Below are 24,784 nucleotides of genomic sequence, written 5' to 3'. Positions count from 1 at the left end.
TTGCATGCTCTCCCTATGCATGTGTGGGTTCTCGCTGGATATTCCGGCTTCCTCCCACAGTTCAAAAACATGACTGCAATGTTAATTGGTCTCTCAAAATTGCGCTTTAGTATGTGTGCATGCATCGTTGTATCTTGTGTCTGTTATTTGCTCTATGCTGGACTGGTAAACTGCCCAGTGTGTACCTCTTGGCCATTGACCGCTGAAGATGGGTACTAGCCCCCCGTGACCCTGCAGGGACAGGCAGTAATAGAAAATAGATGGATGAACTCTCCCAGAAGTGAATCCCTTTCACAAGCAAAATGGTTTTCCTTTGTAAATTTACTCTTAATTTTATTTTGCATAATCTAAGGGAGTATTCACACCTGCCACTTTGGGTCTACTTTAAATGGACCAGAGTTTGTTTCCCCACTCGGACAACATGTAGTAATATATAAATGTTTAAAATCAGGTTGGGTCCGGATTGGAGGGCACGGGGTTCCGGATCCTTACCCTGGTCCACTAATCCGCGATCTCTTCTTTATACTAATAAAAAATATGGACACATTTTAAATTCTATTAAAGCAAAATAGAGCAATAAAACGAAGAAACATGTCAATAAAAAAGAGTATCAAAATGGCAATTTATTAAAGTTATTCAATTTAAAAGTTTAATTATATTCAATTTAGGAAATTAAAAGGACCAAACCATGGCCAAAAAACTTCTAAATATCCTAAAACATCCTAAACATGGCTACCAGAAAAGCACAAACGGAAATAAAAATCAAACTGAAAACCCTCCAACAAGCTAGAACCTTAATAGAACAAAACCTAAGAATAGAAAAACTTCACATACAATCAAAACCACAGAGAAAGGATATCCCACAGCAGATGAAAACACACTGTAAAGACAGTAAAAGACACAATGGAAGTGAACAAACAACCTCAAAACCCCACAAGTACAAAATCTTCTAGTTGATTCAGGGAAGGTAAAACCATTCACAAATTGGTCCCCAGACTTTTAAACAGCCAAGGACACATTTCTCTTTGCAGACGTATACTTACCACTCATTAAATTATCTACAGAGACTAAATTTAAACAGATTAATGAAGTTATCCAGGTCACCACTAAAACACTGAAAGCAATACATACAATACCTAGAATTGGGGACGACACCTTCCAAACCATAGAAGACAAAATACACAGGACAACAGACACAGGCCAAATGATTTGTCAACACTGGTGCCAATCTTTAAACTATAGGCCCGTTTGAAATACACAATAAGCAAAAACTGAACGCACCTGAACAAAAAAAAAAAAAAAAAGAAAGCTTGGCATAGAAACTACCAGTTACACAACCAAACAAATCAGTAACCTAACATATTATAACAAATTAAATATGAAAATTAACCACTAGACAAATGCTGAAACCAATGAGTGAAGACTGTTTGAGTGACTATTCATAACTTAGCCATTTTCCCTCAAGTGTGGATTCCAGTGTGACAGAAAAAGGTTTCTGTCCTGTGTGGATTCTCATGTGTGTGTTTAAATGTGCTTTTTGGTTGAATCTTTGTCCACATAGATCACAACAAAAAGGTTTCTGTCCTGTGTGGATTCTCATGTGTGTGTTTAAATGTGCTTTTTGGCTAAATCGCTGTCCGCATAGATCACAGCAGAAAGGTTTCTCTCCTGTGTGGATTCTCTTGTGTTCATTTAAAGCAGTTTTTCGGCTAAATCTTTGCCCACATAAATCACAGCAGAACGGTTTCTGTCCGGTGTGGATCCTCATGTGTGTGTTTAAATTTTGTTTTAGGCTAAATCTTTGTCCACATAGATCACAGCAGAAAGGTTTATCTCCTGTGTGGATTCTCTTGTGTCTGTTTAAATCTGTTTTCTGGCTAAATTTTTGTCCGCATAGATCACAACAGAAAGGCTTCTGTCCTGTGTGGCTCCTTATGTGTGAGTTTAAATGTTTTTTTAGGATGAATCTTTCTCCACATAGATCACAAAGAAGAGGTTTCTGTCCTGTGTGGATTCTCATGTGTGTGTTTAAAATAGATTTTCTGCTGAATCTCTGCTCACATAGAACACAACAGAAAGGTTTCTCACCTGTATGGATTCTCATGTGTCTGCTTAAAGTAAATTTTCTGTTAAATCTCTGTTCACATAGATCACAACAGAAAGGTTTCTCTCCTGTGTGGATTCTCATGTGTCTGTCTAAATCTGTTTTTTGACTAAATCTTTGTCTGCACAGATCACAGCCAAATGGTTTCTCTGCTGTGTGGATTCTGATGTGCATTTTTAAACCTGCTTTTTGGAAAAATCTTTGTCCACATAGATCACAACAGAAAGGTTTCTGTTCTGTGTGGCTCCTCATGTGTGTGTTTAAATGTTTTTTTAGGCTGAATCTTTCTCCACATAGATCACAAAGAAGAGGTTTCTGTCCTGTGTGGATTCTCATGTGTGTGTTTAAAGTAGATTTTCTGCTGAATTTCTGCTCACATAGAACACAACAGAGAGGTTTCTCACCTGTGTGGATTCTCATGTGTCTGTTTAAAGTAGATTTTCTGCTGAATCTGTGCGTACACAGATCACAACAGAAAGGTTTCTCTCCTGTGTGGATTGTCATGTGTCTTTTTAAATCTGTTTTTTGCCTAAATCTTTGTCCACATAGATCACAACAGAAAGGTTTCTGCCCAGTGTGGATTCTCATTTGTGTATTTAAATGTTTTTTCAGGCTGAATCTTACCCCATATTGATCACAAAAAAGAGGTTTCTGTCCTGTGTGGATTCTCATGTGTGTGTTTAAAACAGATTTTCTGCTGAAACGTTGCTCACATAGATCACAACAGAAAGGTTTCTCTCCAGTGTGGATTCTCACGTGTCTGTTTAAAGTAGATTTTCTGCTGAATTTCTGCTCACATAGATCACAACAGAAAGGTTTCTCTCCTGTGTGGATTCTCATGTGTCTTTTTAAGTCTGTTTTTTGGCTAAATCTTATTCCACATAAATCACAGCAGAAAGGTTTCTGTCCTGTGTGGATTCTCATGTGCGTGTTCAAAGATTTATTTCCAACAAATGTTTTGCCACAGTCTTCACAGCTAAACTTAACTCCTGTCTGGACTTTCCTTTGGGAGTTTACATTTTTCTTTTCTGCAAAACATTTCTTGTTATCCAGCGAGCTTGAAGACGTTTTTTCTAAATTATTCATGTCTTTCTGAAAAAAGTGACGGTTAACAAAATGTTCAGCAAACTCAAAAGAGCTAAAGGGTTTGTTATCAGTGTTTTCATCTGACTCATGAGCTCTGCTCTCCTCCCAGTCATTGTCCATGTTCTTAGTTTTCAGTCCAGAGCCCGAGTATTTCATTCTATTGCTCTCCTCATCCTTCTTAGTGCCTTCAGTCTTTAAGGCTATGGAACCATCTCCATGAACTTTTATCCTGATGGATTCTTCTCCACTGTTCTCTTCTGAAAGTTCTCTGCCATTAATTTGTTCTGGATAAAGCTGTGAGAGCAGAGGCGACTGTTCATCATTCACACTCTGTATGGGAGTAGCAGTGACTGGAAGACTGATGGCATCAATCTCCTCCTTCCCATTGAACTGCTCTCCCCCCAGACTGGTGCAGACTTCCTCCTGTTCCTCCTTTATATGGTGGAGCCTTGAGTCATGCAGGTCAGCACAAGGTATGTGGTCTACATGAGCTTCTTCTTTAACCATCAGCATCTGCTTAACATCTACAGGAAATATTGAAACACATTATGCACATTAGAAAGTATTTTAACTTTAGCTTGGACAGAGTCACTTTTTAATAAACATATTTAGGTGCTATGGTTGTATTAATTTCTTTCTTATGCTTTATTTATCCTTTATTTTGTTGTTGTTTCTTATGTCTGTTCATGCATGTCCACACTAATTCACTCAATCTCAAGAACTACGTGTTGAAACCATTTTAGTCTTCTCATCTCGCATCTTTTCTGTCTCTATCTCACTTGAATACGAATTACGTTTCCAGTGTGCTGCAAAATTTGTATTTTTAACTAGTTTCTATGTGGAATAATAATAATAATCTCCTACTTTAAGCTTTTACTCCACCTATTTAATACAACCATTCTCACAGAAGGGGAATGACACTACACGATTCAAAACCAGGTACAAAATTAATGAAAAGGTGGAATACATCCTAACAAAAGCAGTTGAAGAAATAAAGTCAAGCCAGGCTAAAAGTGAAGTGTCCACTGCCATGGCGGCAGCAGCAAGTGAAGCAGCAGGGCCTGCGTCTCCTTCAGAGGAGAGGAGGAAAGCAACTCTTGAAATGAAAGTTGCTCTTGAAATGATACAAGCCTAGCTGCACTTTATTAATACATAAAACATATTTATTGATGTGAACTTCACATAGCTTGTTTTCTTCTATTGGTGGTTTGCATATTATTGAGTTATTCAAGATACTGTCAGTTGTTATGCTTCAGTTGCACTTTTAATTTGTACTTGCAACTTCTGAAGCAAGGTCATTTCTGAAAGTTGAATACTACCATTCATTTGTTAAGATATTTTGTAGCCCAATTGAATAGTCGACTTTGACAATTCAATATAAAAATTTGGCAATGCTTGCTGACTTACAAAGGAAAGAAAATGTTTGCTCTTTTCCTAGCATATTACCAGCTGAAATACCTCATAGGGTGTTCAGTGACGGTTAACTGCATTGATTATGCAAACCATTCAATAAAATGTTCTATTTTGACCTTTATCATTTTAATTCTTTAACTTAAGTACTATACTTTGAAGGGGTTATGTGTTGACCTGTGTCTGGATATGGAAAACCAACATTAATACGGTAAAATAAGCTATTTAAAGCCAATCAAGTTCAGTTATTCTTTTCGTATTTGAAGACAATGTGGGTAAGAAGGCCCTCATATGAAAAAAAGTCAAAAACCATAAAAAATATTAAAAAAAATATTTTTAAAAAACTTGTAATATAAAAATGTTCCCATAATGCCCACCACCCCTAGTCTAATGGTGCGTTCACACCGAACGCGGATTCTGTAAATTTTTTGTGTCATTTGTGTGCTGTTGCTCGCTTGACATTTCGCATGCAATCCGCGTGGCCAAATGTCAACAAATGGCAACGCTTCGCTGCGTCATCAAATAGGAGGAGCTTCTATCTGCTGCTTGCTGGTTTCAACTGAACATGGCGGACATGGATTTCACGGATAATCACGGTGTTTTACCTGTGGAGAGCCGAAAAACGCCACCGACGTCAACATCCCTGGGTTCACCAGATTCTTCAGGGACGGAAACAGTTCGGGGAGTACCACCACATACTCCAGGAGCTGCGTCTGGATGACGACCGTCTATCCAGGACCCAGTTCGAAGATCTGCTGTCCCGAGTTGGGAGACGAATCGGCCTCCGGGACACCAACTACCGGCGCTGTATTCCCGCTGCTGAACGCCTGTCCATCTGTCTTCGGTGAGTAAATAAATCTCAGCTAGTTAGTTGAGTCATACAACTCAGGCTTGCCGCACACCGCCACTATGATTCAGTCCTCCATCTTCACTGAAAACAGCTTCTTCTCAGCTGCGGTCCTTCACCCCTACATCACAGCTACATCCAGTCCCTGATTGGTTGACACGACGCGGATGTAGAGAAAAGTTCAGGTCTTTCCAACTCCTGCGTGGCGTCCATGGCAGGTTTCGCTTCGCTCGGTTCTCGCTAATCACACCTTTCGCATCGCCACCGTGTCCTTTGCACCGCCTCGCGTCGCACCGCTCCGCTCCTGAAAGCGCCTCTACATAGGGATAACATGTAAATCGGTCGCTCCTATCACGGAATTCACGTTCGCTGATTATTTGTTGCAGTCTGGACCTGTCCTGTTTTGTGGAAGAGTCAAACCACACTGAGAGATGAAGACTGAATGATGGCGGAGTAGAAGGTTGGAAGGTTGTATTTCTTAAGTTGCCTCAGGAAGTATAGTCTCTTCTGGGCCTTCTTCCGAACAGTGTCTATGTCTGAGGACCATCTCAGGTCCTCAGAGATGGTGGTTCCTAGGAACCTGAAGTGGTCCACCACTGACACGGTGTTGTTGAGGATGGTAAGGGGGGTGTATGGAGGCGGTGTTCTCCGAATGTCCACCACCATTTCCACAGTCTTGAGCGGGTTGAGTTCAAGTAGTTCTGACAACACCAGTGTACCAGTCGATCCACCTCCTGTCTGTATGCAGACTCATCACCGTCCTGGATCAGACCAATAACAGTTGTGTCATCTGCAAACTTCAGGAGTTTCACGGACGAGTCCGATGAGGTGCAGTCATTTGTGTACAGGGAGAAGAGGAGTGGGGATAGAACACACCCCTGGGGGGCACCAGTACTTATTGATCTGGTTCGGGATAAGATGCTCCCCAGTCTCACCTGCTGCTGTCGGTCTGTCAGGAAGCTGTTGATCCACTGACAGGTGGAGGCAGGGACGTTGAGCTGGGTGAGCTTCTGGTGGGGGATGTCTGGTATGATGGTGTTGAAGGCCGAGCTGAAGTCTACAAACAGGATCCTGGCATACGTCCCTGGACGATTGCGGTGTTGCAGGATGAAGTGTAGACCTAAGTTGACAGCATCATCTGCCGACCTGTTTGCTCGGTAAGCAAACTGCAGGGGTCCAGCAGGGGGCCTGCGATGTCTATCAGGTGCTTCAACACCAGCCGCTCAAAGGATTTCATGACCACAGACGTCAGGGCTACAGCCCTTTAGTCATTTAATCCTAGGATGGTGGGTTTCTCGGGCACTGGGATGATGGTGGATTGTTTGAAGCAGGAGAGGACCTCACGTTTCCAGTGACTTGCTGAAGATCCGGGTGAATGGATTTGCACAGGCTTTCAGGCATGATGGGGAGACGTAATCAGGTCCTCCAGCTTTCTTTGTTTTCATGCGCTGAAAGAGCCTATTTACATTTTCCTCAGAGATCTTTAGTGCAGGCAGAAGATCTGAAGGTAGGGGGTTGGCTGCTTTGTGGGAAGAATTTGTTCCTGAATGGGATGTAGAGGGGATGATTTGAGGTGTGAATGGCTTCTTGTCATGTCTGCAGTAGAAGCCATTCAGACGGTTAGCCAGGAGATGACTCTGTTCAGGATGGGTGGAGGGGCTCCTGTAGGCAGTCAGGTTTCTCAGACCGGTCCATACAGCCGAAGCATCACCAGTAGAAAGGCTGTTCTATAGCTTCTCACTGTAGCTTCTCTTGGCTGCTTTGATCTCCTTTCTTAGTTTGTTCCTGGTCTGCCTGTACCGCGCCCAATCTCCACTGCTGTGAGCTTCTTCCTTATCCCTGTGCAGGTTCCTGAGATGTGGAGTAAACCATGGCTTGTTATTCCCAAAAGGTGCAGAATGTCTTGGTCTGCACACACATGTCCTCAGAGAAACTGATGTATGATGTCAACACATCAGTTAGTTGGTTTAAGTCAGTGGCTGAAGTTTCAAAAACAGTCCAGTCTGTGCATTCAAAGCAGGCCTGTAGCGTCTGCTTTGATTCCTCAGTCCACTTCTTAACAGTGTGAACTGCGGGTTTGGAAGCTCTTAATTTCTGCCTGTAGGTTGGGATGAGGTGGATAAGAGAATGATCCGAAAATCCCTGAACACCCCCAGTAACAGCATGATATGAGTCCTTTAAAGTTGTGTATCAATGGTCCAGTGTGTTTTTGTCTCTGGTGGCACACTTAATATGCCATTTGTATTTGGGGAGTTCATTGGAGAGGTTTGCACTGTTCAAATCTCCCAGTATTATGATGAAAGAGTCCATGTATTTTTTATCTACGTCTGTAATCAGTTCAACGAGATGTTTTTTAGCGGCAGAAGTGCAGCCATGCGGTGGGAAATATGAGTCAATTATTATAAACGAGGAAAACTCTCAGTGAATAAAACCGGTTTACACTTTATATAAAATGACTCCAGATCAGGGCTACATGTTTTCCCCAGGGCTTTTATGTCTCTGCACCAACCTTCATTTATATAAAAGCAGATTCCGCCTCCTCGCCACTTGCCTGATGGCTCCGCACTGCGATCTGCTCTGAACAGCTGGAAACCAAGCATCAGCAGTGCGCGGTCCGGGATATTTTTACTCAGCCATATCTTGGTAAAGCAGAGAACCGCTGATCCGCGGAGGTCCGTGTTTTTACAGGTGAGAAGAAGTAGCTCGTCCATCTTCTTGCTTAGAGAGCGGACATTTGCCAGATGGATTGATGGCAGTGGTGTGCGAAGCCCTCTTTGGCGGAGCTTTACCAGCGTGCCAACACGCTTTCCCCTCCAACGCTTTCGGCGCAGTATCCCTTAGTGTGTCGCGGCTCCGCTCGCCACAAGCTCAGTGAAGCTCGGATCAATGAATGATGGTGAAAAAATCCCAAGAGAGGACTCTCTGATGTTGAGAAGTTCCTCTCTGCTGAATGAGACAAGATTGTGGCTCGAAAAACATAAAAACACACAAAATACACAAAGAAAGAGAGAGTGAAACTCCGAGGCTGCCATCGTCAGCGCCATCTTGGATATATAGAATAATATAAAGATGTATAGAATAATAATGATAACTAGAAAAATGTGCAATTCCTGCGAAAATGCAGTGTGAATGCTGTCAGCTGAATTTTTTACTTGAAAGACGGCACAAAAAAGCTGAAATTGACTGCAGGTAATCTGCTGAAATGTAATGAATTAGCAGAAAACAGAAATGTTTCCTCTGCTGAAAACTGGCAGTAAGAGGCTAAGGTTGACAGCAGAATATCAGCTAAAAACAGAACAAGAACACACTGGACCATTGTTACACAGCTTTAAAGGACTCATATCATGCTGTTATCAGGGCTGCTCTGGGTTTTTCAGATCATTATCTAATCCACCTCATCCCAACCTACAGACAGAAATTAAGAGCTTCCAAACCCAAGGTTCACACTGTTAAGAAGTGGACTGAGGAATCAAAGCAGACGCTACAGGCCTGCTTTGAATGCACAGACTGGACTGTTTTTGAAACCTCACCCACTGACTTAAACCAACTAACTGATGTGGTGACATCATACATCAGTTTCTGTGAGGACATGTGTGTGCAGACCAAGACCTTCTGCACCTTTGGGAATAACAAGCCATGGTTTACTCCACACCTCAGGAATCTGCGCAGGGAAAAGGAAGAAGCTCACAGCAGTGGAGATTGGGCGCGGTACAGGCAGGCCAGGGACAAACTAACAAAGGAGATCAAAGCAGCCAAGAGAAGCTATAGTGAGAAGCTTAAGAACAGCCTTTCTACTGGTGACACTTCAGCTGTATGGACTGTCAGTGGCTGAAGTTTCAAAAACAGTCCAGTCTGTGCATTCAAAGCAGGCCTGTAGCGTCTGCTTTGATTCCTCAGTCCACTTCTTAACAGTGTGAACTGCGGGTTTGGAAGCTCTTAATTTCTGCCTGTAGGTTGGGATGAGGTGGATAAGAGAATGATCCGAAAATCCCTGAACACCCCCAGTAACAGCATGAGAAACCTGACTGCCTATAGGAGCCCCTCCACCCATCCTGAACAGAGTCGTCTCCTGGCCAACCGTCTGAATGGCTTCTACTGCAGACATGACAAGAAGCCATTCGCACCTCAAATCATCCCCTCTACATCCCATTCAGGAACAAATTCCTCCCATAAAGCAACCAACCCTCCACCATCAGATCCTCTGTCTGCACTAAAGATCTCCGAGGAAGAGGTAAACAGGCTCTTTCAGCGCATGAAAACAAAGAAAGCTGGAGGACCTGATAACGTCTCCCCATCATGTCTGAAAGCCTGCGCACATAAACTTGCTCCGATCTTCACAAGAATCTTCAACAAGTCACTGGAGAAATGTGAGGTCCCCTCCTGCCTCAACGATCCACCATCATCCCGGTTCCCAAGAAACCCACCATCGTAGGATTAAATGACTACAGGCCTGTAGCCCTGACGTCTGTGGTCATGAAATCCTTTGAGCGGCTGGTGCTGAAGCACCTGAAAGACATCACAGGCACCCTGCTGGACCCCTTGCAATTTGCTTACCGAGCAAACAGGTCAGCAGATGATGTTGTTAACTTAGGTCTACACTTCATCCTGCAACACCTCAACCACCCAGGGACGTATGCCAGGATCCTGTTTGTAGACTTCAACTCGGCCTTCAACACTATCATACCAGACTGCCTCCACCAGAAGCTCACACAGCTCAACGTCCCAGCCTCCACCTGTCAGTGGATCAACAGCTTCCTGACAGACCGACAGCAGCAGGTGAGACTGGGGAGCATCTTCTCCCGATCCAGGTCAATAAGTACTGGTGCCCCCCAGGAATGTGTTCTATCCCCACTCCTCTTCTCTCTGTACACAAATGACTGCACCTCATCGGACCCGTCCGTGAAACTTCTTAAGTTTGCAGACGACACCACTGTCATTGGACGGATCCAGGACGGTGATGAGTCTGCATACAGACAGCAGGTGGATCGGCTGGTACACTGGTGCGGTCAGAACTACCTTGAACTGAATCCACTCAAGACTGTGGAAATGGTGGTGGACTTTCGGAGAACACCGCCTCCATACACCCCCCTTACCATCCTCAACAACACCGTGTCAGTGGTGGACCACTTCAGGTTCTTAGGAACCACCATCTCTGAGGACCTGAGATGGTCTTCACACATAGACACTGTTCGAAAGAAGGCCCAGCAGAGACTGTACTTCCTGAGGCAACTCAAGAAGTTCAACCCTCCACAGGAGCTGTTGGTCATCTTCTACACTGCCATCATTCAGTCTGTCCTGTCTTCATCCATCTCAGTGTGGTTTGGCTCATCCACAAAACAGGACAGGTCCAGACTGCAACAAATGATCAGGACTGCAGAGAGAATCATCAGAGCTGACCTTCCCTCCATCCAGGACTTATACAGGTCTAGGGTCAAGAAAAGAGCTGCCAAAATCTCTGCAGACCCCACACACCCTGCACATAAACTGTTTAGAGTTTTACCTTCAGCCCGCCGCTACAGAGCACTGTTTAGTAAAACCAGCCGCCACAAAGACAGTTTCTTCCCCCAGGCTGTTTCTCTGATGAACATTCAATAGAGTACAGAACAACAGCATACCGATGTTGCACATGCACCTTTTCTATTAGATATGTGTATATTGTACATTGTAAATTGTAAATTTGTATATTCTGTAATGCAGAATATTGCATTGTACATTGTATATTGTACATTGTAAATTGTAAATTTGTATATTCTGTAATGCAAAAACAGAACAAAAGAGCAAAGTGTACCGGAGTCAAATTCCTTGTTTGTATGCACGAACTTGGCAATAAAGCTGATTCTGATTCTGAAGAAGTTATCTCAAAAGTACTTGGCATTGAAACAGTATTATAACAGCGGCGTATGAGCTAAAATTAGCTACAAAGCTAATACTAGCTTAAATGCTAACCCTAGCATGTTGGCTATAATTAACATACTCCACTCAATATGTTCATTTGGCGCTATAAGTGAAAATATGCCTAAATGCTAATGTTAGCATAAATGCTAACATTAGCATGTGGGCTAACACTAGCATGTTGGCTAACACAAGCACGTCGGCTAATATTAACTTACTCTATTCAATATGTTCATTTAGCCCTATAAGTTAAAATAAGAATAATTGCTAACATTAGCATGTGGGCTAACACTAGCATGTTTGTTAACATTAACTTTCTCTATTGAATATGTTCATTTTGCCCTATAAGTGAAAATCAGCCTAAATGTTAACACTAGCATGTTGGCTAGCACTAGCATGTTGGCTATCATTAACTCTCACCATTCAATATGGTAATTTAGTCTAGTAACTGAATTTTATTTGATATGCTAACATTAGGTTAAATGCTAGCATCAGCATGTTGGCTAACAATAGCATGTTAGGTAACATTAACTTATTCCATTCAATTTGTTCATTTAGTGCTACCAGTCAAAATTACCCTAAATGCTAATGTTAGCTTAAATGCTAACATTAGCATCATGGCTAACACTAGCATGTTGGTTATCATTAATGTAGTCCATCTACAACACTTAGAACAGCCTATATGCAAAAGTCTATGAAATTGCCCTTTGAGATTAATCCCTGTTTTCTAGCTGTTGGAAATGCAGTACATGCTGTTTAAGTACTCAACACAAAATGGTAGCCATGTAGTTGCTCTCTATGAAGAAGGTATAAAGGTTGGGGGTAGGTGAGGGTTAGGCCATAGAAATGACTGGAAGTCAATGGAAGTTAATGCAAAGTCCTAATAAAGACAGTAAAACAGGGATGTGTGTGTGTGTCTGAGTGGGAGACAGGGAGAGAGGCAGTAATAAAGACAGAGTCATGTACAGACGTATACAGTGGAAGATACACAGAGATATAAATGAAACAGTGAGGAATGAATCAGCCAATCAGCAAAGAGTGTCAGTGTAACTTGACACCTGCCGTTTCTCACTCACGCAGCACAATTGGCTCGTTGCATGATGTGGCTAATCGGAGGTTGTGAGGGCGAGTACGTCCTGTTCGGTTGTTCACCACTTAAAGCAATGGCGCTGTACTACACCCGCTGCCTTCAGGACCTCCCAAAAGTTTCAGTCAACGATGTTCTCCGCTTGATTCGAGCCTTATCATCAGCGCCACGTTGCAAAAAAGAAAAGGGCTTCAAGTTTTACGTGTCGAATTACATTGACAACTATGAAGGTAAGCGTTAAACACATTCAGTCACTGTTCAGCTAACTAGCTTTAGGTTGTATCTACTTTACAACTTTTTTTCTACTTTAAAACTAATGCGTTATCGCTTTCTGCAATTATATGAAGTCTGTTTTAACCTAACCTCAAAGTTGTAGTTTCAGATTTCTACCCTGTTACCCTGTTTTATTGTCTTAACCACAGTGTCCAACAAAGACTCATCAGGGAGAGTGAGCATCAGGGCGGTCTGTTACAGATCCATGCGAAAGCACGATAAGCCTCGTGAACTCAGAGTAGGGTGAAACAATAACAAAAAATGTTGTCTGTTCCATGAAAACAGGACTATATTTTGGGGTTCTTATGTCACTGATGTGTAAGTTAAGTAGTAAGCATTTCTAACTGTTTGGAAAATGATTGATTAGGTGCCTACATCTAGCTACATTAGCAACTACGAATGTCTAATGTGTACTTTAGGTTAGTGTCCTTAAGTGTTAGCTTTGTAATTTAATACTAAATTGAATTAGATTTATTGTTACCAATTGACGATTTCGTCATTCCATGCTTATTACTTATGGAAGCAAATGTGTTCCAATATTCAAATTAAAATGTATTAATAAAAATGTTTTTTTCATTTTCAAAATGAATCTGCATTTTTTGACTCAAATAAAATTAAAAATAAATCCTTCAAACTGTACAGGTCCTTCTCAAAATATTAGCATATTGTGATAAAGTTCATTATTTCCCATAATGTCATGATGAAAATTTAACATTCATATATTTTAGATTCATTGCACACTAACTGAAATATTTCAGGTCTTTTATTGTCTTAATACGGATGATTGTGGCATACAGCTCATGAAAACCCAAAATTCCTATCTCACAAATTTAGCATATTTCATCCGACCAATAAAAAAAAAGTGTTTTTAATACAAAAAACGTCAACCTTCAAATAATCATGTACAGTTATGCACTCAATACTTGGTCGGGAATCCTTTTGCAGAAATGACTGCTTCAATGCGGCGTGGCATGGAGGCAATCAGCCTGTGGCACTGCTGAGGTCTTATGGAGGCCCAGGATGCTTCGATAGCGGCCTTTAGCTCATCCAGAGTGTTGGGTCTTGAGTCTCTCAACGTTCTCTTCACAATATCCCACAGATTCTCTATGGGGTTCAGGTCAGGAGAGTTGGCAGGCCAATTGAGCACAGTGATACCATGGTCAGTAAACCATTTACCAGTGGTTTTGGCACTGTGAGCAAGTGCCAAGTCGTGCTGAAAAATGAAATCTTCATCTCCATAAAGCTTTTCAGCAGATGGAAGCATGAAGTGCTCCAAAATCTCCTGATAGCTAGCTGCATTGACCCTGCCCTTGATAAAACACAGTGGACCAACACCAGCAGCTGACATGGCACCCCAGACCATCACTGACTGTGGGTACTTGACACTGGACTTCTGGCATTTTGGCATTTCCTTCTCCCCAGTCTTCCTCCAGACTCTGGCACCTTGATTTCCGAATGACATGCAGAATTTGCTTTCATCCGAAAAAAGTACTTTGGACCACTGAGCAACAGTCCAGTGCTGCTTCTCTGTAGCCCAGATCAGGCGCTTCTGCCGCTGTTTCTGGTTCAAAAGTGGCTTGACCTGGGGAATGCGGCACCTGTAGCCCATTTCCTGCACACGCCTGTGCACGGTGGCTCTGGATGTTTCTACTCCAGACTCAGTCCACTGCTTCCGCAGGTCCCCCAAGGTCTGGAATCGGCCCTTCTCCACAATCTTCCTCAGGGTCCGGTCACCTCTTCTCGTTGTGCAGCGTTTTCTGCCACACTTTTTCCTTCCCACAGACTTCCCACTGAGGTGCCTTGATACAGCACTCTGGGAACAACCTATTCATTCAGAAATTTCTTTCTGTGTCTTACCCTCTTGCTTGAGGGTGTCAATAGTGGCCTTCTGGACAGCAGTCAGGTCGGCAGTCTTACCTATGATTGGGGTTTTGAGTGATGAATCAGGCTGGGAGTTTTAAAGGCCTCAGGAATCTTTTGCAGGTGTTTAGAGTTAACTCGTTGATTCAGATGATTAGGTTCATAGCTCGTTTAGAGACCCTTTTAATGATATGCTAATTTTGTGAGATAGGAATTTTGGGTTTTCATGAGCTGTATGCCAAAATCATCCGTATTAAGACAATAAAAGACCTGAAATATTTCAGTTAGTGTGCAATGAATCTAAAATATATGAATGTTAAATTTTCATCATTACATTATGGAAAATAATGAACTTTATCACAATATGCTAATATTTTGAGAAGGACCTGTATATTGATTTTCTTCTCTAAGACTGGTCAATTTGTAAATGAATTAAAACAATAAAATAACATTTAACATTTCATTTTCAAAACATGTCCCAGCAAAAGAGTGACCAAAATAAATTTTGAAGTCAAATTTGAAAATTAAAATGTATTAACAGAAATGCTTTTTCATTTTAAAGTTATAGTTAAATTTTTTGACTCAGAAATTAAATTGCAAATAGATCTTTCAAACTGCATTTTCATTTGTTTCAAATCTGCTCATTGTGTAACACAACTAAAGAAATAACCAAGAGGAAAATGCCTTTTCATTTTCATGCCCACACCCACAAAAAGTGTTTCATAAATCAATTTAACTTCACAATTCCTAGCGGAGCAGGAGAATGACGTCAGTGGCAACTCTTCTTCTCCTAGCCCAGACCACACCATTACGCATCTTGTATGCTAGGGAGCGGTGTGCATTGCTCCCGAGACGAAATGAGAGTGCGAAGATTGTGTTCAGAGACAGTGGGAAATCACCATGTCCAAATCTGTACCAGAGCTGCTCAGGGAAGCTGCAGCTGCCCTGGAACGGCAACAAAATCTAATAGTTGGCTGTGTCCCAATTCAGGGGCTTGATGCTTCGAAGGCCGTATTTGTAGACCAATTACGTTACAGCGCGGTGACGAAGGCTGTCCAAATTCACGAATCCTTCCGAGACTCCTTCAAATGCAGCCGACAAACGTGTCCTCCTTTTGCCCGATTTGAAGGATGGGTCGTGAGTATCCTTCGCGGTTCATCATTTCCCATAATTCATTGCGGGTCGAAGCGGATTGGTCAAGCAGGGGAAGCCATGGCGGACCATAGCAACAAAAGCTGTGAGTAAATTGTGGAAAATTACACTTTCTGTGACACAAATGAACTTTTACAATGTTTTTAGTGCGGGAATATAACTATGTAGACGTGAAATATCTGCTTGATTTATCTAGACATCGCTTAATTTCAAACGTGCTCCGACGTGTTCGGAGTTTTCCGCTCCCGCCGTAGTAACAGCCGCCGGCTTGCCTCGCCAGCCTTTCTGGCGGTGAGGCAAGCTAAACCTGGAGAGATCTGACCTGACTCCCGGCACTAAGCTACTGTTGGGATAATTGAATATAGATTTATCTTATATCTTTTTTTTTTCTCTAAATTGACTATTTGATCTTTATAACCTTTCAAGGATGTGATGAGTGTGTCTGCAGGCAAGGATCAAAGGTGGAGCTGGAGAGGAAGCAGCCACAGTTGAGGAGGGCATAAAGATGAAGGCTGATTGCACTGAACAGATGACAACTGATTTTAAGGATGGGGAGAGACTATGGAAGTGTGTTGTTAAAAGATAATGGTGTTTATGACCTGTTTACGATGCAGCTGTTTTCCCCATCCTTAGAGAGCAACGTTTTTTGTAATCAGGGACCCCCAAAAGATAATAAAAAACGAGGAGCGGACAGATGGTTTTTAGAGCCGAAGGAGATTTGTAACTGAAAAGCACATCCCTGTCCGTTCTCCTCGCGGCAAGTGAAATAACTAATTCTTTGTCTTTCTCTTCTTTTTGTGATGTTATAAGTATTTTAGGTTGTTTAAACCTGACAGCTACCGCTGGCAGTCATCACAGTGAACGTTAAACACAAGTGATTTCTAACAGTTTATGTTAGTATTATTTTTTATTTATTGTGTCATTTGTCCATGTAAATGGATTTGACATTACAGGTGATATTAAAATTAACTTGAATAAATGGACAATTTTATGTAACCTTACTGTATCGCTGGACAGTGTGATTGAGAATAAATAAGCTTTTCAATATTCATTTTTGAATTTTTTTGAAGAAATGCACTGGAATGTGCTAACAGCTGTAAAGGCTAGACTGTCCCAATTCGCAGCTGCTCACTTCCAGCCTCCGTGGTTTTAGCGGTCGACGAAGGACCCGGTCTACGTGGGCTGGGTCCTTCGAAGGATCCAGCCCCCGATTTGGGACATACCCATGTCCCTGCAGAGCGGTAATTGCAGTTTCATTCCTGCACGTCCAAACATGCAGTTGTAGACCGCTTGTTTTTCCGACAGTGCCATCTGCTGGATGACTGTAAAACTACCCGCACATTCAGACCCACAGTTCTAGACCGCTTGTTTTCCCGACTGAAATACAAAATTGCCATTTTCTTTTCACACAAATATAAAGAATTTCCCTTTGGGTATCAATAGGCTACTTCTGAATTAAATTTAGCCTGTAGTCTTTTTCAGCAACAGCTATTTAAGCTAATTAAAATATTGGTTGTAATAGTTTAGAGATTTAATGCACCTCAATACCAAACAGTTTGAAAGTTTATTACATTAAACTACTAAATAGTAATAAATGCTTTATGCTTACACAGAAATATGTATTATGTAATAATGTATACATAAAATAACTCACGTGCTTCAGCTAATAGCAAGAAAGTCAAGTCCTGAGAAATGTGAGAAATTCAGCAAACGATTTTAATAATACATGTATTACATGTAGTCACATCCACAACTAATACAAGACCTGATGAACTTTGTATTATAATAACATCATTACTTCATGAAATTAAAATATGACTTCAGACATGTGTCACTGATGGATTCAGAGGGAGGTGATGGAGAGATTGAGCAATCTCAGTTCATCTGCTTCATGGCTGGATCGGAACATAGTGGTGGATGGCTCCTCTCTGTTCAATGCAGGACAGAGAGATTTTGAAGATCCTTCATTCCTGCAGCCATCAGGCTTCCTTTTTAAAAGCAAAATGTAAAATGCAAATTAAGTTTGCTGGGTGCCTCAAAACTTTGAATACACTAGCTTAAAACTGAACAATTTCTGGTCTGCTTACTTGTGTATGCCCAGCTGCTGTTCAGACACAACTGTGTGGGATTAAATAAAGTTGAGCTGCAAAAGGGACAGTGAAAGTTTGTGCAGCAGGTCCTGCATCTGTCCAATATTGGCAACAAAAATGTATGCATAAACTATACATACCAGTCGATGAGTTGGATCCATGGCCTTGTCAGGATCAGCTGTTGCACCAGAGGAAGCAGATGAATATGAACCAGCACACAAAATACTCTTTGTTGCAGGTTCAATCTGATGCCAAAATGTCAGGAGATGATGATAACTGGCAAACCTTTAAGTGAAATAGTCATTATTACCTGTAAATATATACCCTTAATAAATCTAGCCAGGTAGATGAATAATAGCTTATTTAATCCTACTGTTATATTAGTTTCTAAGGAACAGTAATGTAACCCAGGTCTTGTTGAATTATCAGAATAAAATCCTTAAAAATGTTGTTAATACCTCATCATTAACTCAATTACAAACCGTTTTAGTCATTACTTCATTGTGTTTTTAGGTTGAAGGATAATTCATGTTTTTCATGACATATGGCATGTTAAAACTTTAAATGTACACATAAATTATCAAAATCTAAAATGCTTTAATTTTACATGCCTTTTACTTATTTTACATTCTGATTTTTATTCTTGACAGATTTTTGAACCAGTTTCATTTTATATATTTATTACACAAGTTTCATATAAAATACTTTTAATCTGTGCTTACTTTATTTTTACATTTTCAAATGGGCCAATCTGACCCAGAACATAACATAAGGGTTAACAACAATACAAATGGCTAACAGCACAATGTTTTTAAAAATACTTATAAGCACTTTGAAAAATATAGCAACAACACAATGTAAGGGAACTAATAGTTATGTTTTCAATTTCTTCTTTTACTATTTTGTGTTACGTGTTCACAATAAAATTAGTTATTGGTCCCCCAGTAAGAAAATATATACTGTGGCACAATATCAGTACATTACAATATGACATAGTCTTGGTAAGTAAACAAGTATTAAAATAGTACACATACCTGGTGTAAAATTTGATGTCATCATCTGATGGTGAAAATCTCTCCAGCGCAAATTCAGTAATACTTCCTCCAGTCTCTTCCACAGCATCTATGATTTCACATGCTGTATCTAAAGCTGCTGGTTCTGGTCTGACATCGGGCATTGTGGCACACAACAGAAATTGCCACTTGGATGATCACGCTTTAGCTATTTAGTTGCTTTTATAAACTCATGTTGCTGTTTTTCTTCGAAAGTGCCAGAGAAACCTGGCAGCGTTAGCGGTCTGATCATGTGACGTTGGCATAAAGCCTATAACAAAAGTTGGAAACCACCCTAATTCATCACTGATCAACTGTGCTGCAAAGAGATTTGATTTTTTTTGGCATAGTTCCTATATCCTGCAGCACTGAATGTCAGTCTTTGCTAATGTACTTGTCCCACTATCAATTTTGATGTCTTTAAATTCTAACAAAACACTTAATACTTTTTTCAGAAACAAGTTTAGACCTAAATGTTTCTTACAAAACAGTTCAACACTATTTAAATAAATTCCACTGTTAATAATAGCTTTGAAATATAATACTTCGTTCATCAAATTGTTTTCAGATTTATGTAAAACACCTGAGATGCATCTTTTAAATCATGAGCTGCCTAGTATTATTTTCACCTCCAGAAGGCACTCAATAAAAATCTAATTTTCTAATTAAATCAATAACTTATATTGACAACCTCTCTCATACAAAAATATTTGGTACATTAGCGGAAAGTCCTTTTTAGTGCTTCATTTACATGGAAAACTCCGTTTCTCAGCAAACTTGTATCTCTTTCCAAGCCCAACTTACCACTAACAAATATGGCGGACGCGGGTCGTTTCTACCGAGAGACAAAGCATTTACTGTTTAACGTCTGTGGGGGTCCATTTGGGCTTGAAGAGGTTAATCCATTAGTCACCTAAAATATTCTTAAACTGTAACCGACATGAAAACATACCAACCTAATTTATGCAGCAGAACTTTGGGGTTGAGATCAGCCTCCAGGATGTTGTGATGAAGATTAAATTCTTCATCCTCTTTTTTAACCGTTTCGGAAATCTCTCCCACTGCTGCACAATGCCTCCGTTTGAGCTGCTGTCTCCACATCTCTGTAGTCAGCTTCTCTTCAGATGTTCTTGTAACAGTTACTGAGCAGTTAGAGCTCAGCTTACATCCAGACTCAAGTGAAGGCAAAGTTATATGACTTTGTTCTTCCTCAGACGGAGAAATATCTCTAGTCTGCAGTCGTTGTTTTCTTGTTCTCAGCATCTACCGAGCTTCTGCTTCTTCTTCTGGTGTTTACTGGCGGTTTGCGAAAGACCGAAGGTGGGCATTACCGCCACCAACTGGTATGGAGTGTGAATCATCATGGATTAATATCTAGATTGTATAATATATAATCAAATTATATATATAATAATTTTATTTTTTTAAACAATCTTATAATTTGTATAGGTTTGCTTTCTAGGTTCCTTTGCAATGTGTCTATTATACTATACTCTATGTACACTTCTTTAATCCTTTCAAATGATCTCCTCACAAATATTCTTTCCTGCTCATATTTCTGACATCCCAGTATAACATGTCCTATTGTTTCGTAATGTACGTTGTGTTTCTATTTAAATGTCTGGCCTGTTGTCTGAATAATTTTGTTTTAAACTCAATAACACGGAGCTTGTATTTAACCAAATTACAGTTTTTAATGGTTTTATGTCCTCCACTTAATAAAACTGCTAACATCCCTCCTCTGTAGACAGATAAACTGTTTGTGATTCGTTTTCCTGCTTTTTTAAAATTGTCTTTAAATCATCCTCTTCCTTCTTCTTCCTCTTATTGGCGGTTGCCAAACATCTTGATGTCACTAGCGTCATCAACTGGTAAGAAGTGCGGAACGAACGTCGCTAAGAAAAAAAAAGCCTCAAGTTCCAATCAAACAAATTGTCTTAACAAAAAGAATATGTCTTGGTAGCTTTTACTTCTTGAGTCTCTCTGAAATACGTCAATAAGGTCTAGTTTTGTTTTCATATTATTAAGGTTGGAATTAGTTGATTTCTCTTATCCTGATAATTCTCACAATGCAAACAAACAAGTTCTGTTGTCTCATCTTCCCCACAGTCACATTTTCCTGTCTGATGTTTCCCTATTATGAATAAAAAGGTATGTAATCCAGTATGCCCAAGTCATCTTGAAATAATTGTCTCCTCCATCCTGTTCCTTCATATTCTTCTCATATCTCTTATTTTCCTTAGGATTTTGTAAAACCACCATCCTTTGCTTTCTTCTTCTCATTGCTTTTGCCATCTCTCTTTCAATTTTTGTGTTATTATGCCCTTTATTTCTCTTCTACTAAACGTAACAACAACATCATCTAATAAACGTTTGGTGCTTTCCTTTGTTATCACATCTGCCATATCATTCCCCTTTACCCCATGGTGGGCTGGTACCCATACAAAGTTAATTGTAAGCCCCATCATATTGATTATATAAAGTCTTTATTGTATCTCAATTAATATCTGGTCTACTATCTGACTGGCTGTGCTGAGAACTGGCCAAAGATGAACTAGAATAAAATTATTAATCTTAATGGTCTTACCTCTTCAACCCAACAAATATCTAACTGTATTGAAAGCATTTCTCCTGTATAAACTAAAACTCCATCACTAACCCTTTTCCCTGAAGCATATGTGTATAACTGTATATAATTATAATATTGGTTGATGTATTACTGTACATGTACTGGGTTATGACCCCCGCCAAAAATCTGATCAAGTCCCCCCCATATAACGCATAAATGACTTGTTGATTTTCTTTTATTTTCATTTGCCAGCAAAATAACATCATCATCTGGTAATATATCCCCCCCTTCCCAAACCCGCTTTCTCCACCAAGCATTCACTGTTTGCTCTAACTTTGATTCAGTCACTGGTGAGAGTGGTTGTACTCTCAAAAAGGCGGACAGGCAAAGATTTTTCACTGTTGGCCAACAACACCACCTTGTAAAAAGAGCAAAAATCAAAATGAGGTAGACATATATGTATTGTTAGGTTAGTTTACTCCATGCTGCTCGCACACTCCTGTACATGCAGACACTGAATGGCGGTGCCATTAGCTCCTAAATACAGTGGTACCCAGGTGCTTTGTTAGACCTGTCACCTGGACCTCTGGGGCTGAAGCTCCTGATGTTTCCAGAACAGCCCCGAATCTAATGACAGAAGACATTTAGGAGTTCATGTCTGTCAAAAGATGCATTAAGCCCCAAAATGACAGACTTCACATTTTTATTGAAAATAATCACATTTGTTTCTATTGTGTTCCATATAATCCCTGCCAGCTCCACCTACCTTGAAAATGAGTCTAAAGGAAAAGAAGACAAAAAGTGGTTATTTTCGCACGCCCGGTACCACGACTGCACAACTACGCGCACAGGCTCAGGAGGACTGGCAATTTGTCCATTCTGGAGAAGTCCAGAACGGCTGTTCGGTCCAGGAGTGTTGGCCTGCCTCGTTCATTACCCGAAAAGTTACACTGAGTGCATCAAACAGGGCTACAATAGGTGAGACGGTTAATTTCAGAGCAGCCGTGGAGCCAACAGAGAGTGGGAGCCTGGTGAGTGTTTGGGGCCTGGAACAGGTGGAACCAGAGCCACTTAATCCAGACTGAAGTTTGCGTTAAACCTGAATGCTGGCTCAGAATGGGCTAATTGGACGCTAGCGCTTATCACTTATTCTCCCAGCAAACTATGAGGTGGAGGGTCACTAATGAGCATCATCAGGGTCATGAGAGACTTTCACCTGAGCTACAGGTAAAATCAAATGGCCTGGCCGTGGTAGAAAACAGTAGGAACCCTCTCTGTGAGCTTCTAGCTGGATCTGCATCATGATGTGAAAAATATCTGATCTCTAGTCAAAAGGTTCATGAAAGGAGGAACATATTTTAATGAAATGTTGGGATAGCTCACTGGATAATTAAAATAAATGGATTTTTAAGGGATTACCATTCCATTAAAATATAAGAAAAACTATTTTATAACAGTTTCCTTTTTAGAAATGTAAGAAATTATGACAATGGAGCCTCAGAGGTGGGAGAAAGTGAAATTAAAAAAAGTAATTTACACAGATGAGAAAAGAAGCACAGTTATTTGTGCCACAGTAAACATAGTGTCTCTGAGTTTAAGAACAGCTTCAGTTCGATGGACTGAGCAGAAAGTTTTTTCTAAATATCACAAAATGTGTCTTTATCTGCTTCAGCCAAATGTTTTTTTCATCAGTTATAAACTGTTAATCTTCATCCTTCACTTAAGCTTCTAACAAAAAATTAAAACGTCAAATTATTGTGAAGCCTTTGAAACACCACAATGCAGCATTCATGAATATGAAGGTGCTCTAAAAATGTTAATCATTTGGTTCTGTGTTAGAAAAAAAGATAAAGTAAAAGTAAGATGGGCTGCACGGTGGTGCAGTTGGTAGCACTGTTGCCTTGCAGCAAGAAGGTCCTGGGTTCAATTCCCAGCCTGGGGTCTTTCTGCATGGAGTTTGCATGTTCTCCCCGTGCATGCGTGGGTTCTCACCGGGTACTCTGGCTTCCTCCCACAGTCCAAAGACATGCCTGTTAGGTTAATTGGTAACTCTAAAATTGCCCTTAGGTGTATGAATGAACAGGCGACCTGTCCAGGGTGTACCCCGCCTCTCGCCCATAGACTGCTGGAGATAGGCACCAGCTCCCCTGCGACCCACTATGGAATAAGTGGTAGAAAATGACTGACTAAAAGTAAGATTTTTATTAATTGCTGAACTAATGTGGAACAGAAAAACTGCAGAGTATATACAAAGAAAACAGGAAAATTAGGTAAATCACAGTAAAAGCATTAGAATGAATTTCTAAAACAGAAACGCAAAATTAGCATGACTCCTTTTACAAAAGTAAATGATTCAATAAATAAAAACAACTAGGCAGAGAGCTCAACCCACCCAATGCTAGACCCAAAATTACGCCCTTGACATCTAGTATCAGATTATCATTTCTTTGTCCTTGTAGAACAGCCCGGTAGTTCAAAATTAGCTGATCCCTTCTGAAATTGAGTAGCATTTCTCCCATTTCAATCTCTAATGCTGTTCTTGGAGATGTTTTAAAAGTACCTCTCCATATTCTTAGAGCCTGATATTGGATATTGTTTAACTTATGGAGGTTCGTCAGTGGAAACCCCCCATTCTAAGAAAGAAGAAAATTCTTTCTAAAATTTTATTTTGAAAATTCCCAAAGCAACTATTCTTTTCCTTAGACTTGTTCTATGCCGAAAATAAAGAGCAGCTTTATTAACCCCACAATGTAAATAGTAAAAATCAGAAATATTGTGTTATGCAACATCAACCTAAAAAGTACAGCACACTCTCACAGAAAGGCTACACATTGGGGCAGTTGGTAGAGCTGGTGCCTTACAGCAAGAAGATCCTAGGTTCAAATCCTGGCCTTCTGTCCTTCTAAATCAAATTTGCATGTTCTCCCTATGCATGTGTGGGTTCTTGCTGGGTATTCCGGCTTCCTCCCAGAGTTCAAAATCATGACTTAAATGTTAATTGGTCTCTCAAAATTACACTTTAGTATGTGTGCATGCATGGTTGTATCTTGTGTCTGTTATTTGCTCTATGCTGGACTGGTAAACTGCCCAGGCTGTACCTCTTGGCCATTGACCGCTGAAGATAGGTACCAGCCCCCCGTGAGCCTGCAGGGACAGGCAGTAATAGAAAATAGATGAACTCTCTCGGAAGAGAATCCCTTTCACCAGCAAAATGTTTTTTTCTTTGTAAATTTACTTCTAATTTTATTTTGCATAATCTAAGGGAGTAGTCACACCTGCCACGTTGGGTCTACTTTAAATGTACCAGCGTTTGTTTACCCCCTTGGTCCGGATCTTTTGTGAAATTGAGAATACACTCAAGC

General features: G+C 40.6%; 1 protein-coding gene across 2 annotated transcripts; it reads right to left on the bottom strand.

Annotated features, from left to right (window-relative positions):
• Positions 1-603: 603 nt before the first annotated feature.
• Positions 604-20,148, bottom strand: LOC124863264 (oocyte zinc finger protein XlCOF6-like). 2 transcript variants are annotated; one of them, XM_047357574.1, is made up of 3 exons: positions 19,810-20,148; positions 2,441-3,714; positions 604-2,356 (listed from the first exon to the last, which is right to left on the bottom strand). In XM_047357574.1, the coding sequence occupies exons 1-3, from the start codon at positions 20,114-20,116 to the stop codon at positions 1,436-1,438; spliced, it is 2,502 nt and encodes an 833-aa protein (XP_047213530.1). In that variant the 5' UTR covers positions 20,117-20,148; the 3' UTR covers positions 604-1,435. The 2 variants fall into 2 exon arrangements, with proteins under 2 accessions (XP_047213530.1, XP_047213529.1); XM_047357573.1 differs by having other exon boundaries at positions 604-3,714.
• Positions 20,149-24,784: the final 4,636 nt, after the last annotated feature.

The sequence above is a fragment of the Girardinichthys multiradiatus genome, chromosome X (genome assembly GCF_021462225.1).
Source record: "Girardinichthys multiradiatus isolate DD_20200921_A chromosome X, DD_fGirMul_XY1, whole genome shotgun sequence".
NCBI classification, from domain to species: domain Eukaryota; kingdom Metazoa; phylum Chordata; class Actinopteri; order Cyprinodontiformes; family Goodeidae; genus Girardinichthys; species Girardinichthys multiradiatus.
The sequence above is the reverse complement of the archived record's forward strand: the minus strand, read 5'-3'. Positions and strand labels throughout refer to the sequence as shown.